Source organism: Saccostrea cucullata, unplaced genomic scaffold (genome assembly GCF_032062105.1).
Source record: "Saccostrea cucullata isolate Sc308-1 unplaced genomic scaffold, CSIRO_AGI_Scuc_v1 ctg2305, whole genome shotgun sequence".
Classification (NCBI taxonomy): domain Eukaryota; kingdom Metazoa; phylum Mollusca; class Bivalvia; order Ostreida; family Ostreidae; genus Saccostrea; species Saccostrea cuccullata.
Genome location: NW_026929684.1, coordinates 349,559 through 372,854, shown reverse-complemented (window position 1 = coordinate 372,854; position 23,296 = coordinate 349,559). Strand labels below are relative to the sequence as shown.

The 23,296-nt window shown below is 34.5% G+C and overlaps 1 protein-coding gene across 3 annotated transcripts in view; it reads left to right on the top strand.

Annotated features, from left to right (window-relative positions):
• The window catches only part of LOC134281819 (uncharacterized protein C12orf56-like), a 31,771-nt gene extending 8,475 nt beyond the window's left edge, over positions 1-23,296 (top strand). The window contains exons 2-12 of one of the 3 annotated variants that reach the window (XM_062764256.1): positions 5,491-6,068; positions 8,617-8,782; positions 11,568-11,644; positions 15,274-15,291; positions 17,270-17,411; positions 17,687-17,796; positions 18,674-18,763; positions 19,355-19,466; positions 20,046-20,198; positions 20,569-20,750; positions 20,988-23,296. In XM_062764256.1, the coding sequence (XP_062620240.1) occupies positions 5,491-6,068; positions 8,617-8,782; positions 11,568-11,644; positions 15,274-15,291; positions 17,270-17,411; positions 17,687-17,796; positions 18,674-18,763; positions 19,355-19,466; positions 20,046-20,198; positions 20,569-20,750; positions 20,988-21,129 (1,770 nt within the window). In that variant the 3' untranslated portion in view covers positions 21,130-23,296. Of the gene's footprint in view, positions 1-5,490; positions 6,519-8,616; positions 8,783-11,567; positions 11,645-15,273; positions 15,292-17,269; positions 17,412-17,686; positions 17,797-18,673; positions 18,764-19,354; positions 19,467-20,045; positions 20,199-20,568; positions 20,751-20,987 lie in introns of all 3 variants that reach the window. The other 2 variants (XM_062764254.1, XM_062764255.1) reach the window with 2 other exon arrangements.

Sequence of the window (23,296 nt, the reverse complement as noted above, 5' to 3'; positions counted from 1 at the left end):
GGTCGTCTGCGACTGTTTCACCAAGTGGACAGAGGCCTATGCAATACCCAATCAGGAGGCAGAAACAGTTGTCAAAGTCCTAGTCAACGAATTCCTTTGTCGTTTTGGCACTCCACTCCAGATCCATTCTGACCAAGGTCGCAACTTCGAATCTCAGCTATTTCAACAGATGTGTCAACTTTTTCATATAGACAAAACCAGAACAACTAGTATGAGACCTCAAAGTAATGGAAATATTGAACGTTTCAACCGTACCTTAGCAACCATGCTTACCATGTATTGTGAAAAAGAACAGAACAGATGGGACGAGTATCTACCCCAAGTAATGATGGCATACCGTTCCTCAGTTCACAGTAGCACACACTTTACGCCAAATGTTATGGTATTTGGTAGGAACATCACCATGCCACTTGAAGCTGTTACATGTCTCCCAACCAATGAAACAGAGTCTGACACCCAGGATTACATAGCTGATCTCCAAGCAAAACTCCACTCTATTCATGAACTTGCTAGACAGAACCTGAAAACAAGTGCAGAACATCAGAAACGTTATTACGACATTAAAGCCAGTAAAAAGTCCCTTGACATTGGTCAGCTGGTGTGGCTCTACGAACCTTTACAGAAAAAGGGGATTTGCAAGAAGTTATCTTGTCCCTGGAGTGGTCCCTGCATTGTCCTTGAGAAAGTTGATGATACCACGTATCGAGTCAAACGGAGTGCTAGAAAAGAAGCAAAATTATATCACATAGATCGCTTATCAGTTTATAAGGGGAGGGATGTGCCAGCATGGATAAGGAGGTTGCAGAGAGAAATTCAGGTCTCTTCAGCGCAGTAATTGAGTAATGTTTCTGGAAGGAATGTTTAGTATCCATTGTACCTGTGGGAAGAATAGTGTTCCTCCGCTACCGGGGCATTGTGTAATTCCTGTTGAGATATTACAGGGGTAGATTTGGGAGCAGATTTTTCTTTTTATAATTTGTTGTGTTTTGATTATGGTGAAGTGGGGAGGATGCTTAGTGTCTAGGTGACACTGTGTGAAGGGTCGCGCCCTTGGTTGAGGATGCACAACTGGCCTGATCACCCAGGGTGTGCTCCTGCGGTTTTTGGTGACCATGAAGAATCCTTGAAGAGGATGTTGGGTCTGTATTTTGTTTTAAATATTATTTTGTTATTTGATCTTCGGGATCACTTGGTGTTGCATCTCCTCTGTGGTGATATCTGCTATCTGCCTTAGGTGTGTTGTGTTGTAAAATGTTTTACTTTTCCTTGTCCTGCTGGCCATCCCGACAAAATATTTTAGTGATAGTAGGGTAGGGGGGTGGATTTTAGAATGTTTTACTAAAAATAAAAAATGTATCTGCAGACGGCATTGCTCTCGGCTCAGAATATTATACTGAGCCTGACAGATTTTTTTTTTACCCGTTTTCAGCATGTCCTCTGCAGTGTATGCTTGTTGGTTGTGCCCAGACAAATTCAAGTCGAATCGAGACAGAAAGAACCACCTAATTTCCCGTCCCCATGAGAGGATGCGTGTCATCTGTCCGTTTTGCCCAGTTAGAGATGGTAAACGAGAAAAAACACTGCGTAGAATGGCGGATCTCAAAGTCCACGTGCTGGAGGCCCACAAGGGGTTGGGACGGTTAAAGGATGTTCCCAGTGATTTCTATTCCGAAGCTAATGGATTCTGGTTCTCTGTCCATCCATCAGACTACAGAAAAATCGTTCAACCAAATCCCTGGAAGAGCGAGGCGGCAATTAGAGCACGATTAGAGATAGTGTCATGGGTGAGAAGCAACAGTCTCAGCAGTAGGAAACTCAGAGAATTTGAGCAAGGTTGGGAGGAGGGAAGAGGTTCTTCATTAACTCCAGAGGAACACTTCAGACCAGACTACATAGAAGAGACAGCAGAAGACCACAGTCCAGTAATGAAGAAGCCAAGGGGATATTCACCAACCAAACCCGAGTTAGATGACCGATATACGATCAAGGCCATCAGCTTGGAGGGAGGATTGATCCGGGTTCATGTTGCTTCAGAAGACAAAGTTTTTAACATCAAAATGACTTCAGAGGCCAGCCGGAACCCTCAGATTCTGTCGTCTGTGATGCGGAAGTCACAGAGCATACATCCTGATCCATTCTTCCAGATTCCTACCTTTTTTTCGCCTATCTCCTCACCCATCCTCCTAAAGGAAATGTCCAAGCTGTTGGGGGTTGACGAAAAGTTAATAGAATCCATCAGGAAAGGAGCCTCTCCACCTCCTTATGTTCCATCCAAACCATCTGCTTGTTTTCTACCAGAACCTCAGATGGAAATTTCAACAACTGAAGCTGCTTCTGCCCCAGTATCTGCATCTGGTGATGGTGGTCCTCTAATCGCCATTCCGATAGGTACCATTGAGCAGGATGCGGACTCTCCTCCTGATGCAACGAAGCCTCTGGTTGACTCTACCCCCCCTGCTCCTGAGACGCCTGTCCCATCTGTTCCTTCTCAGACCATGGAACCTGTAGAGAAGCCTCTTGAGTCCACAGCACCCCCCAGTATTGATCTGCCAGACTTCAAAAATTCAGTTCTCTGGGAGTTTGCTGACCCTGCCGCCTTGTGTACTTCTCTCCAGCCATTAGCTTCTTCAATCCTGGAGGACGAGGGCCCTAAGTCAGTCTCCAGTGGAGCCGTGGAACACCCAGTCTCCTCTGCTACCTCCCAACCTTCATCCATCATGTCACAGCCTTCATCCATCTCCGGAGAAGAGACCTCTGATCACCCTGTTGTATTTGATCTTGTGTCTACAGAGAGAGCTCGTGTCCTTCTGGAGTATGGTGTGATGCCACTTTTACCAGCGGCCAGAAGAAATTGGCAAGGGGTGCCTCCTTTTGACATCGCGCGGGAAGGGTCCACCATTTCTTGGCCACCGACCAAATGGGAAACCTTAACACCTGACCAAAAGCTGCAGGCTTGGGAGTTCGCTGCCCTGGCTCTTGAGACAAATGGCGTCCTCTCAGCAGACACCCTCTCTATCTCACGAGCTCAACTTCTTTCTAAGTACAATGTCTTATGTCTCCCCGGATCCGCCAAACCAGCCATGATACCACAAGACGAAGTAGACCGTAAGCTAAAATTTTATAATTACAAAAAACTTTGTGATATTGCGATCAAGGGGGCTAGATCTGATGTTGACCGTGACTTTCTTTCTATGATGGAGGCAGCCGCCCTGAAAAGATTGAAGAAATACAATTCTATTATTGACCAAATTAAGGAAAGGAATGTACCTATCAGACTGTCTTAAATTTTTGTTTATGTGTTCTAAAATTCAGGAGAATTTTGTATTTTTTAAGTGGGGGGTGGTGTAATATGTGAGACCTTCATCAGCTGTTCATGTGCTTACTCTTGTATTGTTTACAATTAATTTATTCTGAATGGAGATACACTATAATCATAGTACATGACTTTAAAGTTATTAATTAAGCTTAAGCAGCATTTATTATGTCTTATTTTTATTCAGATTTTGTTTACAAAACTTGCAGTATTACCGATCGTGTTTTGACAACATCCCCCATTTTCAATAGTTTGTTTACAAATTTTATTCTCTAAGTTTCTGCGTAAATACGGTAAAATAATACATTTTAACAGATTACAGTTGTTAATAATTACCGGTTATTGATCTGTGTTCAGTACCAGCGTATTCTTTTACTTACATCTATGTGAAATCGTCATTTTACCGCTCGCGAACTTCTTGTGTACTTTAACATGCGTTTCCTTCGTCTGATTGACCGCTTCACTACTCATCTTGTCACCTGTGATTCTGCTGCCTGATTTCTCATTATTCAACCATGTTGTACATTATTTTTATCTTGAATTATTGTAATATGATGCTGACCAATATTTTTGTCCCTTATTTACCTTATTATGGTGAACTATTGTCTTATTTTATCGATCTATCCTAGGTACTATGTTGTGAAGTCGCACTTCCGTATTTGCGTATATCGCTACGCGCACTACTTCTGAAGGCGCCTAGATTCGAAACTTGATTTTTATAACAAAACTACGTAGTCTTGGATAATTTTATTTATTAAACTAATTACGTATTTTAGTGTCCATGTAATTAAAGTAATCCGGACAAGGTCTTGTATTGTTCATTAAATGTTTATTAAGGGTTTTAATTCTGCTTGTCCGGAGATTGTATATTGTTCGGATTTTCCATAGATCCGTACAGCGTTTGGATTGGTCAATTATTTTCCGGACAAAAAGGACAAACGCTGATTGGTGATAGAAGGTTATATATAGGACCCAATTTCAGCATCTCGACACTCAATCTTGACTCTACATCCCTTGTGGTTGCTAGTTCTTGAACCAAATCCTCAGAGAAAGCTTAAGGTATTCAAGATGATAGATCTTGTAGTGGATGATGCTAATTTTTATAAAGACTCGCTCGCGCGTCCGGACAGGACAGTATTATAAGTAGAGGAATTATTCCAGTCATGTAGACCAGTAATTTGTTTGTTTACAGTTCGAGTTATTAATTAGGACTTATGACCGGAACATTTCTATTAGTTGTTTCCAAGTTCAGAAGTTAATTGGTTATAGTTTATGACAGAATTATATTTTGATAGTTGTCCGGATCGTTTGTTCGGATGTCCAGAATAGTTCATACAGTTAAGTTCACATAGGTTATTCTTGTCCAGAATGGGTTGTCCGGATTTGGCAGTATTTGTTCGGATTTGCTTAAGCTGAAAATAAAGTCATTTTAGGAATATTCATATGTTCGGGATAATTTACGCATAGTGTCTTTGTAAGTTAGGCAGTAATAAAGTTGATTGCTGGAGATATTTAGTACAGATTTAGAATATAGATATATTTAGGGACTGTCCGGATTGACGCATGTTAAAATGAATTCATAATTATTTATTTTAACGCAAGTATTTCCGCAAAGTTATTTTACTTTGAGTTCGAGAGCGAAGTTGTTTGCAGATACTAGTTAGTATAAATAAACTGCATTTAATAGTCAAGACAAGTTCACCCCCCCCCCCCATTTTTGGGGTCAATTGATTGTCTGAATGGTCAGCATCTCATTTGTTGTTGTTGTTTGATTGTTGCCATCCTCAATAAAAACTTGTTATGCCTGACAATGGAGTTTTTATTTTGTGACAAGGGTCCGCTCGACTTGTTACATTACTAAGTGATTCGATAACGGCAACCTCACTGTACTGTATATATGTAAGTAGATATATTGCGGAAGGAATCGACAAGGGAGCAAAACATTACTTTAACTTTTAGTAGAGATGAATAAAAAATGTAGCATTAATTGTTTTATTTTTCATGTCTAATGTAGTGTTTTCCATGTAGATCATAACAGTTTTGTTCATATGTCCTGTCATTAAAACTTCTCAATGAATTACCAGTAATGCATTCTTAGAACAAGAGGAACTGACTGTTGAAAAAAAAATAATGCCCGTAAATGATCCTTTAATGATGATATTACATTTCTTTTTCAGGTCAATGATTTTCCAGATTTCTTAAGTGGTGAAGAAAGGACTAATACTCAACACATACAAGTGTTTCATTGGACATCAGATCAAATAAAGAAACGATCGCTCAGAAAATCTAAAAAATCTCCACGGACAGGCTCATTATCAGATCTCCATGGTGATAGATCAAATGCATCAACACCGCTGGAAAATATTTCAATTCAAGAGGGAAGTAACTGGTCTGAAGATTATGGTTACATAACACAAAGTACGTCGAGTTTACAGATAAACAGTAGTCGGCCAGAGAGCCGAGGGTCTGTGAGCTCGTCGCAGGGACTTAAATCCAGTGGTAGAGACATTAAGACTAGTAGTCTAAAAAAGAAGAAAAGAATAGGTGAAGGGATGGAAGACAGTGTACTTAAGGCACTCAAAGAAGAAATGGAAGATGGACAACTGGAAGACATGGATGACTTAGATGGTGTTTTCGCTGCCTCATACACATCCATTCTTCATTCGACTCGAGGAAGCAAAAGCAAGGAGGGATCAGGACAAAGAAGGTCATTGGATCACCGGGAATCTATAGACACCACCCTCAGTCAGTCGGGGTCAGTACGGCCCCAACCAAGGGCCCCTTCTATTTCCATGGAAAATAAATTAAATGTTGTTAGTAATCAGAATAATTCTTCTCATGATCAAGTTGAAGCAGAAAAACCCACGCTCTGTAACTGTTTTAGCCTTAATTGTTTCCGATCTTCCCGCGTATCTTGTGGCCGTGATGATATGGTCAAAGATAGCACTAAGAAACCTGTTGTGACCAATGGAAAGCCTTCAAATGATGAAGTGTTCTTTACTGCTAATACCCCTCAGAAACCTGAGATAAATATTGATGTCACCTCTGATATTGCTAGCCAGGGACACAAGGGGTCTATGCAATCATTACATGCATTAGTACAGGAACCATTAGTTAACTCCCGTCGTTCGTCAGTGACGACGATTCGAGGGATATCCAGGGCTGGCACCCCCGCTCAGGACTTTGATGGCACGCGTAGTGCCAGGTAAGACGTAGGCTAGTTGCATGGTTACTATGGTAACTGGGCAGGTGTTTGAGCACTCTTCTACCACCTTTCGTACTGACATTCCTGTTGATTTATTGTGCTAATTAATCACTGGTTTTTCTTTCCTCCCATATTTTTCCCTCAAGACTTGATTTGTTGATTTTAATCTCTCTGCAAGTTTTTTCATCATTTTGCTGTTGCTGTTTTAACACTTCCTAGGTGTCTGTCTTAACAAGATTTTATTACCTTTGTACGTAGTAGCTGTCTGTTCAATGGTTCATAAATTTTATGTTACTGACTTTAAAATCTAATGAAGCACTGTTAATGAGTGAAATTTCTTTATGTACCTTTTGCTGATCGAAGTTAAGACACTGTTTCAACATAAATATATACAGGTATACTATTCAAACTTTGCAATTGTCTTCATGATTTAGCAGCAGATTTGATTTCATGGAATGAGATGAGTGAATCTCTCCAGAAAGAGCATAAATAATACAAGATGCTTGCTTAGTTTAAAAGGCTGTGGAGTATCCCATCAATCATCCTGAAAAAAAAAATCACCCTTGTCTATGGCCAGATTAGTTGACCACATCTGTGACACTTTCCTTATGTTGTCACAAAAATATTATCAGACGTCGGTGCCTTTATATCTTAGGAGGTCGTCTTTATTTTTTTACAATATGTCAGTACTTATCATCGTAGTATTAATTTACATGCATGATATAATACAACTGTAATATATGATATGGCTTACCAACATTATTGGCAATGTGTAGCATCTCCAGGCTATAATATATTTGCTTTTAGTTAGTTAATCAGATTTTATAGGAGTACTACGAACACTTATATGCTACTAGAATGTATAAATCTTTGACTTCAAATATGCTAGAAGGATTTCTGTGAAATGTTTTTTCTTAATTAAAGTAAATAAGAAAAATCGTATTATCGTACACAGTATGATACAATATTAGCATATAAAACTTCTAGAAAAAACAATTCTATTTTATTTGGAGACTACATGTTTGAAAATTCCTTATTACACGTACCAGAAAAGGAATTCCATTTTAATACTAGAAACACAAATTTTCGTGGGCATAAAATTTTGTTGTTTTCTCATCAAAAATAGTTTCGTGGGCATTTAATGTCGTTGTTTTGAAAGTAACCCTATTCAATATATAGTCATATAAAATTTCGTGTGGGATTTAATTTCGTTGAATATTGTTAACAACGAAATAAACGAAATAATTTAATATTTGTGCTTTTACAGTATAACATAATCATGATAATCAGAGGTAGAAATGCCTGTTTGAAGTTGATGGTTCCATTTGCAAGAAAAGTGATATTGATATATGCTGAACTTTTCCCCATTTTTCAAACATGTGTTCAGGTTAGCCTTGCAGGTTCCCTGGCTCAATTGATTTACAATACAATAAATTGGTGCCTGACCACCAGGATTTTGTCCATTTTCATTCCTAAGGGAGCATAAAATGATGCTTGTGTGATATGTGCCTTAAACTTGATTAACTTTCGAATAGTCAAGATGTGTGACATGGATTTAGGGTCACTTGATCATCTTATTCACTTGACATGGATTTTCCTCAGTCACTCCATTGAAAGCACTGATATAGTGAGAGATGATGCATGTGTTGGCACATACTGAAAACTTCATAAATTGTTTTGTTTCAATTTTAAAATCACTGATATGGACTTTTATGCCAACATGTTTAAAACTATTATATTTTCAGGTTTACCTAATTTTTATTGAGTCTATATAATAAAAGTAGTTTATGATATGAATATGCATTATAAAAATCTATGTACAATGTGTAAGCATGTACAGTATTTTGAAATTATTAAGTAATATTGATCAGAAAGTCATGATTTAATTTGAAAATTCCAGTACTACTTCAGTCCAGATTGGGTGAATACTATAGTAATCGTAACATTGAGTTAATTGTAACAAAACAGAGAATTATATGACTGCATGTGTACAGTACTACGGTTCTCTGTAGCATTCCTGTTCATAATTTACATATAAAATATAATGTCTTTCATAGTTTTCATATTTATTTTTACCAAAGTCTATCTACTTTTTTAGTAACCTTGGCATGGCTTCGGTGTCAGATTTCGGAAGCTCAATCATCCGAGTCAACACACTTCTGGCTCCGGAGGAACGAAAAAAGACTTCCGTCAGTATTTACCTCTTAAATCTCCAATCCCCCATGCTGATGCTGATCCGCAGTGCTTGGAACAATTACCTCATTGTAAGTAACCTACATAAGATTTCTCTCCTAAGAATATTGGTAAGTCCAAAATAAAATTATTAAATTTGTTTGGAATTGCCTCCCGCCTCATTGAAATGCCCCCTCCTGAAAAAATTTTTTTGACCAGAAATAGGAAGATTTTTTTTTATTTAATCAATTTTTTTCCCATTACATGCAACATACAAAACACTGAAATATATGTGTCAGATCTACGTAAAATTATTTTTTTTTTGTTGATGGTATATACTTTTTTAAAAAATCAGAAAATGTATTTACTGTTTACTGAGATTTTTTATAAAAAATTTAAAATTTATATTCAATTTGAAAAAAAATAATTTCCTTCCCTCCCTCCTGTGTCTGAAACCCTTCAGGCAATTTCCAAACAAACAATTTTTTAAGGATGGCCTAAGATATGGGTATTATTTCTGACCTACTCATAATGATGCCATTTTTTTTTTGGGGTGGGTGGGGGGGGGGGGGGATGATCGAATTAGCAGATTTACTTCAACTGTGAAATGCCAATGAAATAGAAGAAACTTAAAACATAAAATTAGAAGTATGTTAGGAAAATTACCTTATCATCATTCTAAGTACAGTACTTTAGAAACTCGGTCAGTGTGAGTACTTAAAGAATGAATATAATTCCGAGCTCTTAAATTCAGGAGTAATTTTCTTACTGTTAGTACTTTAGGTTTCATCATGAATTCCCGCTACTTTAGTGTCAGATGATGATTTTTGTAAGAACCATTGAAAATCTAAATTATAAATTTACAGATCAGTCATTTATAAATATCAACTATACAATGTTACATTTAGTCCTTCTCAGCTTCAAAATATATAATACATATACATGTATTGGAAATGTCAGCGTATATTAAATCACGTAGCTCAACCAGGTAGCAATATAATTAACTGTCCTTTTACAACACATATGTTCAGTTCTGTGTTAATAAGATCAAATGAAGATTGTGTCTCTGTTGCTATGGAGATGTTTACTGGTTTCTATCACAACCAGTCAGCTGACATTTATAGGAGCACTATTTATTTTTGCCCTTGTATTGATTTCTCTAATTATCCTGGATTTTTTTTTTTACCTTCACTAGCTGCATTTGATCCATATATTGAATAATCCATGTGTTGGCATTTTATCTATAAACTCTGCATTATTTCACTGTGTCATTGTGAACAAAGGGATGCCCTTTATGGAGAGACATTAAAATAATGACTTTTTTTGTACTGATGTTGAATTAAGTGGTTTGATTGATTTGGAACAGAGAAAGTAATATGAGGGATGGTGGTTAGGAAGAAAAGAATATGTCATTGTCTTAAGCTAAATGTAGGATCAAAATAGTAAAGAAGGTCATATAATTCTATATAAAGACTAATGGAAATTTATCACGAAAAAGGATTTATGTTTATGTTTTTGAAATTCCCAGCATGAAAATGGTTTAGTGTAATGGCTTAGAGACTTGGAAGATCATGTTGTCTTGTAAATATTGAAATCTCTGTGAAATAGTTCCAAGGTGAATGAAAACCTGTCATAAAGAATTAAAGATATAAGATAGCTTTATAAAGTGTGTTTATCAGATAGCCAGTTGCATGTACAAATAAAAAAGTCGAGACAACTTGAAAAAGTTGGCCATATGACCTGCTTTATATACCTATATTGAAGTTGATACTTTACTGAATTACATTTTATGGTGTCACAGTAAAGAAATTATCTTTGGAGTGAATAATAGTTGGTTCAAAGCAGTTTAAATTGTGGCTTGTTTGACTGTTCAATTTGGAGTTTAAAGGAAAGAAGAATGAAATTTAAATTTTACAATTCTCTTTGAAATTCTCTATTGAAATGCTTATTATCAAGATAGAGTAAATCCTGTTTGATATTTAGGAGTGTGGAACACAATTTATTGCTCAGAACAATTATCATTTTAATTCTACGTCACTCTTAATCCAATATACAGTGTACCCCCTCTTGTTATGATGTAAAAGACTGCTTATCTAAAGTGGATGTTGTTGTTGAATTGTTGATGTGACGTATGTGCTAGTTTAGGGAAAGAAATTTGGACTTTTGAGAGTACATTAAATAAATAAAATTTATAGCTGCGTAGTGTCGGGTAGATAATGTTTATTTCATGCAAAAGAGATTTTTTTTACTGAGTCAGTACATTCCTTTATAAGTGTATTAAGCCAAAATCTTTACACACAGTAACACAAGTATTAAAATCAGTAATTTTTAATTGACATTTTAAAAAAAAATCATTTGCCAGTCTTTTAATGAAAACAAAATTATGAAAGACACAAAATAATTATGAAAAAAAAAATATAATAATAAAAGGAAGGTACATGTACTTGTATATATCTCAACTTAAGATTATATAGACATTTAAATGGAAATTAAAGAGGATCAACTGTTTGTTTGTTGGGTTTTTTAATTTAATTTAATTTTTTCTTTTAATTTCCTGAAAAATTATAGACACAATTACATGTAACACATTTATTACAGCCAAAATTAATTGTACATAAGATTTGCAATGGTCAAAGAAATAATTAAGTGTTTATAATGCAGTCTTACTGCATATGAAATGCATCTCATGTAATTTTTCACCTTTACTGCCTCATTTGAGTTTCTTATCTCAAATCAATGTTCATTTCATGATTATTTATTCATCATTGCATGAGTGCTATCAAATATTGTTAAATATTATAACTAGAATATTTGTACACATGGTAAATTTTACATTTGTAAAATTGATTGATTGATTTTTTTTTTCTGTTCTTGTAGAAACACACCCTCAACATTGACTTAGATTATGAAAAGAGCTTCAAATCCGGTGCGATAAGAAGTGGTCCTGTCCAAAGGTATGACATCATCAGGAGAGAGAGAAAGAGAGAGCTGGAGAGAGAGAGTGAAAGAGTACAAAGTGCATTTAGAAATAAAATTAATGAGTGCTTAAAATATAAAATGCAAGCATAGGTTTGACATTTTTATTAGTCTGTAATTGATCCTTATAAATTTAATGGTCTTTACGTAATAATCTTACATAATACTGAAGTTTAATCATTAGATAAACATATAAGCTAAGTCAGTATAGATTTCAATATGCGTGCATATACTATGTTTATTATTTTGAAATTCTCAAGAGAAATTGTGTACATTGCACAGTAGGCAAGTTTAATAATAGGAATGGTTTAAAGGGACTAACAGCAATACAAATGTTTAAAAGATCTTGAGCTGTCAATGAAATATAAGAAATTTAAATGTTGAACTTTAACATGTAAGCAGGAATAAACATGGAATGACGGAGCATTGATTGGACGAGTGGTGGGTGGTGTGATATGGCCAAGGATGTGTATGACTTCTTGTCATGTATCAAAATGCAGTTCTAAAAATCAGCTGATAAGATTTATATTTCTTTAAAGTGCATCATCAGCTGTTTGCATTACATGTCTTTTATGTATAGAACAGTCAGATTTATTTTTAAAAATAATAAATTTTATTCAAATTAATTTACAACTTTAAGAAGTCATTGGTAAAGATTTCGTTATTTAAGTTGAATTTAAAAATTTGGAAAGGAAAAATCCTGAAATATTAATGAACACATTGTGCTTTAGTTTACAACATATGATATTTATAGTCACTCTACATATTAACCAATATGATATTGATCAAATGCAACAGATTAAAAAATCACAGCTAAATCAGCATTACATTGGAAATTTAATTCCCTTTTTAAACAGAATAGTCAGCCAAGCTATGCTTTCGTTTGCAAGAAAGCAAATTTAATTCTGTAAAAATTCTGTAAAAAAAAAAAATGATGCAAAGCTGTACCCAGAAAACATGGTAAATTAATCATACATCTGTATATTTAAGATGCCAGATTTTAATTATCCTGATTATTTTATTTTTCTGTGCGGTCAGAATCCCTAAGTACAGGTAGGTTTTATTGTCGTACCTATTCTGTGTCAGAACATTGTGGCTGTACGTTCCTTAAATTTCACAGACTTTTGTCATTTTTACATTGGTGGCTATTGAAGCACTATTTAACTGTCATCCTTAATGTTCCATCTGACTGTATACTGTGAAGTTTGCTACATAAAATCTGTGATTTCACATACTGCACAATGAAAAAAACTTCTTCCAGATCTTTATTGGAGGTACATTAGGTTTTACACTTTTTCTCCACGTTTGAGGCGATTAAAAAACATTAAATTCCTTTTGTCAGTATAGAGACTGGACCTCAGGTGTTTTAAGGTCACCTGAGTAACTTAGGTGACCTATTGCTATCTGTTTTTGTCCGTCGTCATCGTTCGTCGTCCGTCGTGTGTTAACATTTGAACATTTTCAGCTTCTTTTCTGAAACCACTGAACCAATTTCAACCAAATTTGGTATACAGCATTTATGGGTGAAGGGGAACAAAAATTGTGAATTTTATGGTCCCCGCCCCCATGGGGCCTGAGGGGTGGGGCCAAAACCACCAAAATTATTGCAATCTTTAAAAATCTTCTTTACTCCTGGACATCAAGCAGTCAAATTGTTGGCATGAATGTAATGAGCATTGAGTCCTCTACCAAAATTGTGAAATTCATGGCCCCTGGGGCAGGGGTTTTTGTGCTAGGGCGGGGCTATATAGATTATATAGTGAAAATGCATTATTTCTTTGAAAATCTTCTTCTTTGCTGTAGGGTATTAAGTAAACTAACTAAGTACATAGTTATGTTGAGCAAGAGTACCTCTACCAAAATTGTGAATTCTATGGCCCCAGGGTCAGGGGTTCTAGTGTTAGGGCAGGGCTCTATTGATCATTTAGTGAAAATGCATTTATTCTTTGAAAATCTTCTTCTCTGATCTTGGTTATAGTAAACTAACTAAGTAAATAGTTATGTTGAGCAATAGTGCCTCTACGAAAATTGTGAATTTTATGGCCCCAGGGTCAGGGGTTATGGTGTTAGGATGGGGCTCTTTTGATCATATAGTGAAAATGCATTTATTCTTTGAAAATCTTCTTCTTTGCTTCTGGGTATTAAATGAACTAACTAAACACATAGTTATGTTGAGCAAGAGTGCCTCTTCCAAAATTGTGAATTTTATTGCCCCAGGGTCATGGGTTCTGTTGTTAGGGCGGGGCTCTATTGATCAGATAGTGAAATGCATTAATTTTTTTGAAAATCGTTTTCTCTGCTTCTGGGTATTAAATAAACTAATTAAGTTCATAGTTATGTTAAGAAAGAGTGCCTCTTCCAAAATTGTGGATTTTATGGCCCCAGGATCAGGGGTTCTGGTATTAGGGTGGGGCTCTAATGATTATATAGTGAAAATGCATTAATTCTTTGAAAATCTTTTCCTTTGCTCCTGGGTTTATGCCAATGATCCAAGTATATATATTTATGATGAAGAAAGGTGCATCTAGTAAAATGGTTATTTTTTATGCCCCCTGGTCGGGGGGGGGGGGGGGGGGGGGGTCATAGTCTGAAAATAATTTATGCTTTGAAATCTGCTCTTTAGTATTAATCAACCATTTTCTGATAAAATTTGCAAAATTTTGAAACATGTGGCCCCAGGGTCAGTGGTTCCTTTGGGGTGAGGTGCACAACTGGTTATAAAGTGGAAGTGCATTTTCAATTGTTCAAATCATGACCCACGGGGTATAGTGGGGCCAAAATCTTTGTTACTCTGATCTACCTCTGGGTATTAAGTAAATAGAGTAAACATGATAGGTTTATAATTTTGAGAAGCAATGGATATGGTGCCTCTTTCAAAATTGTGAATTGTGAATTTCATGGCCTCTGGTTTAAAACACGAACCAATTTTAATTGTTTGAAATTTGTTGCACGATACTCAGGTGACCTATAAGGCCCGTGGGCCTCTTGTTAATTAATAACACTTCATTGGGTACTCGGGTTTCATTCTATTCTCTATAAAGGCGGTGTCTGGGAAGTGATTCTCTCTATATACCTTTTTTTAAAAAAAAAAGTGCCACTCATGAGCACTATATATTTATATGTAGTTGTTAGCACACTGGTATTTGCCTAGGTTATGTCCACCAAACCATTTTATATCAATTTATTACAAGTGAGGGCTTTCATAGATATTTGACAAGACCTTTCTACCTTTGGTAAATAAACTATGACTTTTGACCCCAGTGACCTAGGCCTTGAATTTTGACCGACTTTTCAAAAATGATATCTTTTCTTATTAAACCTTGATTGAGAAGAGTCTGGGCTTTCATATTTGTCATGTGCATTACCTGTGACAAGATATTTCTTAGCATCTATGATTTTTGATGCCTTGACCTTTGCTTCATGTTTGACCTAATTTTCAAAAATTTTAATTTTGGTGATTACTTTTAAATTGCATATTATATTTATAATAGGGATTTCATATTTGACAAAAAATGGCATCCCATCCACAAAGACACCGAAAGCGGAGACCAATTTTCTTTGAATATGCTTGTGTTTAACTTTCTCTTTATTTCCTTGTTTACAACAGGAGAAGTTCTTTGAAGAGGTGTGTAACCTGCACTTTTCATGAGCCTTAGTTAAAAAGCCTTAATTTTTAATGTGCTTAAATATGTACATTTTAATATGATAAATTCATTAAGGCCATGATTGCTTGATTAGTACCATTTAGTGCAGGCATATACTATTTCATACAGAGAATGTTATTTTTATTGCTCATGAACTCGTATGAAAATATTTTATAAAGATATTAATTATTATGTACCATATAAATTTGCTTTTACCATGGCTTAGCAGTTTAAGTCACCTGAGTTGCTCAGGTACCTATTGCTTTCCATTTTTTCATCATCCATGCAATTTCAATTTATGTTAGGTTTCTTTTCCTAATTTTAGTAAGGAAACAAAGGTTTGAATCTGCATGAGATCCTTTTGTCCTTGGACACCAGTGATTATTCTCTTCCGATACTTACAGCTTATCAATTATTTTTTAGTGTTTTCCGATATAGCGGTTAATCTTTCAATTTTTGCAGCAATCCGTTTTTGTTCTTGCCTTGATAAAGGCTAAAAAATTCAAGTTGTATAGTTCATGTTTTCATCTAGTCTGCATCATACAGATCGATGTTTGTTTTTATCTGCCGAATAAGATAAACACAAACATAGGGATAATTCAGACTTCTTTACAATGGCGTGGCAATTCATTCAGCCAGGTCAAGATGTAAAAGTTGTGGAAGAAACTGTCACATGTACTGCAATTTTTGTCACTCTTTTAAACATTTAAACATTTTGCTTAAAAGCCAAATTCCATCAGCGCCTCAACCCCCCAACCTATTTCAGATAGTTTGGCCTATATTCACAGAATCATCACTGGGACACAAAACCTGAACAATTAAAATCCACTTGTGATGTCACTCTTGTGTACTTCAGTCTTCACCAAATCTTTTTTTCAGTACATGCCCTTCGGGCAGGTGTAACTACTAATTACACAAGCCCAAATAAATATTTACATGCCCAGAATTAAAATTATCCAGTAATTTTATTCTTATTTGCCTGTTCATGCCAAGGAAATGATCCGAAATCTATTTCTATTAATCTTGCCATTAATAATAATTTCAACCTGTATACTTTTTGTGGCTCCTTAATTTGCAAAAGTTCCTTGGAAATCACAGTAGAATGAACTGTCGCTAAAATTTTTATTTTGTGTTTCACTTAATGATGAAAAATCAAAGACTTTTAAGTCCATTTAACATGTTTAATGTTATCGATATTATTTAATTTGTTAGTATGGAGGCTTAGGCCTTAGAATTTACATGCCCTTCGGGCTTTTAAGTGTGCAATTTCCACATGCCCGCTTCCAATATTATCATGTCCCGGGCTTTGGACTCCCAGGATTTGGTGAAGACTGTACTTAATACTGGAGCACATACTCCATTACTTTTCAGAGAAGGAGAATTGCAAGTTACATTGGAAATGGTGTTTGTTATAATTTATGATAATTGATACTTGTATATATTCTCCATCCAGGATCTCGACGAGGGCAAGAATAAAAGATCAAATATTGATGTCTTATAAGTCCAAAATATACTACTTTGAAGCTTTGGATGGGGGGTGGGGGTTAAGAGGCTTGATGTCAGATGAAGTCACTCTTAGTTTTGTGACCCAAAGTCATTGTTACACTTTCATGTAGATATAGTTACTTATATTGCTTTAACTATTTGTATAATGTATAAAATACATATATCCTTGAAGAGAGTTTTAACACAAAGTTAAAATTCATACATTTTGTTGTTTGTCTCCGCTTCACATGCATTCTTTTATTAATTCCCTGACCTTTATTTTATCAATATTCCCTGAATATCTATTTTGTTCATCAGTGATAGTTATGAATAAATATTTTAATTATGCTTCAATTTATCAATACTTTTTTTCAAATTTCTACATGAACATTGAGTGTTCTTTGATTTAACTTTCCTCTTGTAGGTATATAGACAACAGGAAGAATTCATTTAAATTATTTTCTTTAATTACAGAGAAAAGATGGAAGGCCTTTTTAATGCCCTGAAGCGAGATCTTCTGAATCCAGATAATACAATGGAGGATACCTTCTCTCTTCTCACTGAGCTCAAAACTGCCACCGAGAAAAACTTCACCCTGAAGAAACTCTTCTGGAAAGTAAGTCAGATGAAAGATGTAGTTTACTTCCATCTTTTAAGTATTACACAACTTAAGCTAATTCAAGACATTAATTTACACATATGAATTAAACATAATATTAATTGTCATAATTTTAAAATCTTCAGGTTTATTTTTAAGATTAGGAAATAAAATTATCTAATTTTAATATTATGGAAAAGTTAAAATTAAATAATATGAACTCAAGTAAAGCACATCTGTCTATTCAGGATTTTTAAAAGTCACAAAATATCAAGTGCAAATTGTTTTTTCAGAATGCAGATATGTTCTTGTTCCTTGTACGACAGACCATGCGATATCTTCCAAAATCACCGGTTAATGTGAACACAGAACATGGGCGAGTCCAAAGAGCTGATGAACTGGAGTAAGTGTCATTCTGTCTTTAAAAATAAAATCTGAAGTTAATGCAGTCCCCGATATATTCTTGGTCTAAAGTGATACTGAATAAGGGCACTGCAACACAGATCATTGCAAAAGAGCAAATGAATCTGGGAATAGATTAAGTAACTTCTATTGCCTATGCTTACATTCACTCCCCCCCCCCCCCCCACCCACACCCACACACACACACACACAAGGGTTTTACTCAATCCCCTAACCTCCAATCTCATTCTGTGGAATAACAAACTATGAGGAACACATAGTAAAACTTTGTAAAAGAAATGGAGAGCAAAAACAGAGTTAAAATGTAGTGGCCGGAATAAAAAAATGGGGGAAAAGAATGGGCATTACCAACTTGAACAGATCGAGTGAAAACTACTTGTAGAGTAAATGCTGAAGGGATGTGATGAATGCAAATGAGCAATCTATGAACAAATGTCAAGAATATCATTTAAAAAGTAGTATATATGAATATAATAAAATTATAGTATATGTATACTGTAAATCACTTTTTATTGATAGGAAAAAAATCAAATATTAATGTAGAAATAAGAATTAAATTTTTTTCTTCAAAGATGAGGAAAGGTTAAAAGCAGAAGAAAAAAAAATAACGCGTTATTAAGCAGTGTGCTCGCAAAAATTTAATTCTTGAGTATAATAGTATAATAGATTTATCCTTAACATTATATAGAGCAATAACCACAATTCGTGAAAATTTTGTCTAGCTACATGTAATTAAGAGTCAATGACTATCACACGAAAATAAGGTGTCATGAAAATTAAGTGATCTACAGTACTACTTCTGGTCTTGAAAATCTTGAAACAATTAATACATAATTCCAAACCATTTTTTATTTCAGGCTAGTCATTCTTCTGACAGAAATTCTAAGTCTTATGTTCAGGGAGTCTGAAATTATTCCAGCCAGAATACAGACTCTTAAAGCAGACAGGTAGGTAATCCAGGTCAAATATAGATACCTAAGACAGGTAGGTAGGTAGGTAATCCAGGTCAAATATAGATACCTAAGACAGGTAGGTAGGTAATCCAGATAGATTTCAAACTCTTAAAACAGATAGACAAGTAATCCAGGTAGAAATCAGGCTCTAAAAGCTAGTAGGTAAGTATTCAAGTTACAATATAGATTCTTAAAACACACTGGTGAATTATCCAGGTATAATATAAATTCTTAAAGTAGACAGGTAAATTACTTAATAGATAGAATTAGACTCTTAAAACTGACAGGTGATAAAAGTTATAAAACGGCACAATTTAGACTCCTAAAGCTGGAATTGCTGTTTTCATTCAATGTTATCTATGCTAAAGGCAGGAGCAAAACCTAATATGTTATATACTAGCAGCTGATGTAGTTTGATTTTACATGTAAATTAGATGAAAAAAAAATCTCATGATGTTACTTTGTATTATATTACACTGTAAAATGTCAATATCCATTTTGTGTATCATTCAAAGTTAGAATTCTGGTGTATTCCATTTCATGGATCTGGCTTGAAATAAACATATCTTTTTTTGTTGATTCCAGGGGCAAAGCTATATTTGATCTCATTCGACTTTTGATATGTAACCCAGAAGTACCTGAGAAAATGGCCGCCCCCTCTAAAAGTACACAAAATCTACAGGCCACAGATGAAGAGGTGAGGAAAAATGTCAAAATATGCCCCCAAAATTTATGGATAAAACTTAGAATCATTGGAATCATGAATAAAAAATCCTGCTACACAACATCCTATCAGTGCTAGGGCTGTATATTTTTTAAAGCGATATGCGATATATTGGATTCTAAAACAAGTCCATCAAAAAAGGATTATTAATCATTTAATGCATGAATTTCATAAAAAATTTAGTGTTTTATTACCCATTTCAAAGTTCTTACCCCATAGTCAGTAAATAAAACACTTCCAATCGAAGCTTTTAATGACTGTAAAATCAACATGTTAAAATAAAATTATTATGCATTTTATAATCACTATAAAAACTGTGCTATTTCTTTTATAAATCTATAATTATTGATCAGTTTTAATTCAAAAAAGTGAAATATAATCTTTGCTGCTTAAAATTCCTATCTTTTTAGCAGAATTAGAAGAAAACTGCTTTTCCAACTCCTATTGGAAGTAATTTTTCGATACGATATTTTTCTTGAATATCGATATGTATCGATATATTGATACAGCCCTAATTTGTGCCTCTGAACATTTTTTTTTTATTTTTTGTAGATTAAGAAGCAGATAGATGAGTTCCGTAAATCAGCCCTGTTGGCACTCTTTGAAATCTTCCTGATGGCTCGACAAGCCAACTGGGGAAATCGGGAGGCCAGTTTCTTCAACATCAGCTGGGTCATTAAGACCATGGAGGAGATGAGAATGACTGTATGATCCCAACTCTCTCTCTCTCTCTCTCTCTCTCTCTCTTCTTCCAATTCTCTTTTTCTTTCTCTCTCTCTCTCTCTGCTTTTTTTTTGGTTGATTTCTGAATAACATTTTTTTACTGAGTACATGAAATATGTGATTGAAATGTCACAATATGAGGGAGGCTACTATCTTTCTTATAAGAAAAAAGTAATGTCGAAATATTAACCAGATTCTGATTGTGCTGCATTAAATCGAATTTCAAACATAGTCTCAATCAATTCTTTGAGAAAACTCTCATGTATAGAAGGAAACCACCATCACTTAGCTGAGTTTATTAAAATGTGAATGTACGACGATAAGAAATTAATCTACTTTATTTTGTGTACAGGAGGCTTTTGTGGAGAATGTAATTGACCAGATGATGAAGTTCATTGGACCGAGTCGGAAGGATGCACTGATGCCACAGGAAGCCGTCACGCTTTATGTACAGTTTTCTGTACTGCAGACCTTTTTACATTACAGTCCTAAGATATCTGGTTTTATACGCAGCCACTATCTAGAGGAATTCAAGTAAATTATTTTTCATAATTTTGTGTGTTCTATATGTGAGAGCTGTTAAAAAATAACTGTTAATTAAAAATATTTGAACTTGATAGATATTCTAAATTTCTAAAATTTCAAAATTTTCTAATGATTAAGACCTGACAAATTTTTGAAAAGAATTTGTTACATAACATTTGATAAAGCAGAATAGGTACATGTATTTAACTGTGATTTTTATGCATTGAATATTGATTTTTTTTTCAGATATTTTGTTCAAGTCCCGGTTGTGATGAAGAAACTTCCTCAGTCTTATCCCATTTGTATGATCACCATGTCCCTCATAGAGTCCGTCACAAACAAAGTCCTAGACCAGGGAACCTCCATCTTCCCCAAGTCTCCCAGGTAGCATCACATGACTGTCATGTGACCTCACACACAAACACGATCACATGGGTGATCACATGATTCACAGGGTGAAGTCTGCACTAGCAACGATAGACATTTTGTTTCTTGTAACAGTGTTGTAGCAAAAAATTTACGGAGTTGTGTCCACTGTAGCAATTGAATTGCTGAAATAATTTAAGTATGTTTTGATAAATATTTATTTTTTTATAACAGTTTAATGTGGCATTATTTAATGTGTAAGAGCATCTGCAATAGTAATTTATGATATGTGAGGTTATACCATGTATAATTGTTCTTTTAGATATTAATTTTATGCTTGTTGTTTATAGAAGATTTTGATATTTTAAGATATCATCCTTTTTATTATTCATTTGATATTTACATAAACTTTGACATAAGGTGTAAATCATTTTTATATTGTGTTTTAAAAAATGGCACTATTCACAAGCTGCATTGTTGTATAAATTATTAAAACAGTACTTAATTCCAGATACCATATATACAATGTATAAACATTGATTTCAGACAACTAACTTTTAAGTGCAGTGAAGAATGGCAACTCTAGCTTGCAAATAAAAAATATTAATATGAACCAATCTCATAAAACTGGAGGACAGAAATACAAGTATTTTTTAATAATGAAGAGTTTTCTGTGTCAGATTGAATCCAAATTATAGTACAACCTTGAAAAACTGTTGATTAGTACACATATTGAAGACAATGACAGAATTCAAAGCAGGCAGAGTGTGCCATGTTAGAATCAAATTTAAATTAGTAGGACTTTATAACCACTAAGGTGTATGTTTATAGATGTCTCTGGATTTAGTTTTATATACATGCATTGACAAATTCACAGTGAATTCATAGCTTTTCTTAATCTTCCATTATTTTACTTACTGGTACTTACGGTTTGTGTAACTGGCCACTTGAAAATATTCCCTATTTAGAGAATCAAGATTTTGGGAAAAGAAATACAAAAAATAAATGTTAAGATGCGATGAGTTAAATGTACATGTATTTACATTTTATGTAATGTTAAATTATTTATACTTATTGTGGACTTTTTTTATTGTGTTCATTAAATGAACGTCCAGTTTTGATTCAGCAGGTCTGCTATTTTCTTTATGTTTGTTAAATATTTTTACCAGATCTAAGTGGTTTGGTTAAATATTATTATTATGCCCCCTTCGAAGAAGGGAGGGCATATTGCTTTGCTGCTGTCTGTCTGTCAGTCCACCATCAGTTTTCATTCATTTTCTTCGCAGAGGTTGCAAATATTGAACTGAAATTTGGTAAAGAAATTTATCATAGAATATCTAGATCAAGTTTTATTTAGGGTACAGTTTGGTCATTTTGGACAGGGTTATGCCCCTTGGACTTAGAAAAATTCCTATTATTTGCAGTTTCCATTCATTTTCTTTGCAGACGTTGCTCATATTGAAATGAAATTTGGCAAACAGAATTATCAAAATAATCATAAGAATATCTAGATTAATTATTGTTTTGGATATGATTGAGCCATTTGGGACAGAGTTATGCCCCTTGGACTTAAAAAAATTCAATTATTTGCAGTTTCTATTCATTTTCTTTGCAGAGGTTACACATATTGAAATGAAATTTGGTATACAGATTTATCATAAAAATGACTAGGTCAACTTCTGTTTGGGGTACAATTGAGCCACTTTTGATAGAGTTATGCTCCTTGGACTTACAAAAATTCCAATTGCAGTTTCTGTTCGTTTTCTTTGTAGAGGTTGCACTTTTGAAATGAAATTTGGTATACAGATTTATCATGAGAATATCTAGTTCAAGTTCTGTTTTGGGTATAATTAAACCATTTTGGATAGAGTTATGCCCCTTCAACTTAAAAATATTCCAATCATTTGAGGGAGGGGGCATAAGCATTTTAAAAACATCTCTTGTTTATTTTGACATGATTACAGTAATAAAATACCAGTGATTTTCATTTACTTATAAAAGGTTTATGAAAGCATTCAAAATTTCCTTGGAATATAATTTTTTTATTTATCACATGTACAGTTACAATATATAGTTAAGAATCGAATCTCCATTGGGTGTACATGAACATATATTTTTCTTTAAATTTAAAACTACATGTACATGTTGTTCATGGGAGAGTTCATAAAGAAGTGAAGGGATCATTTTTA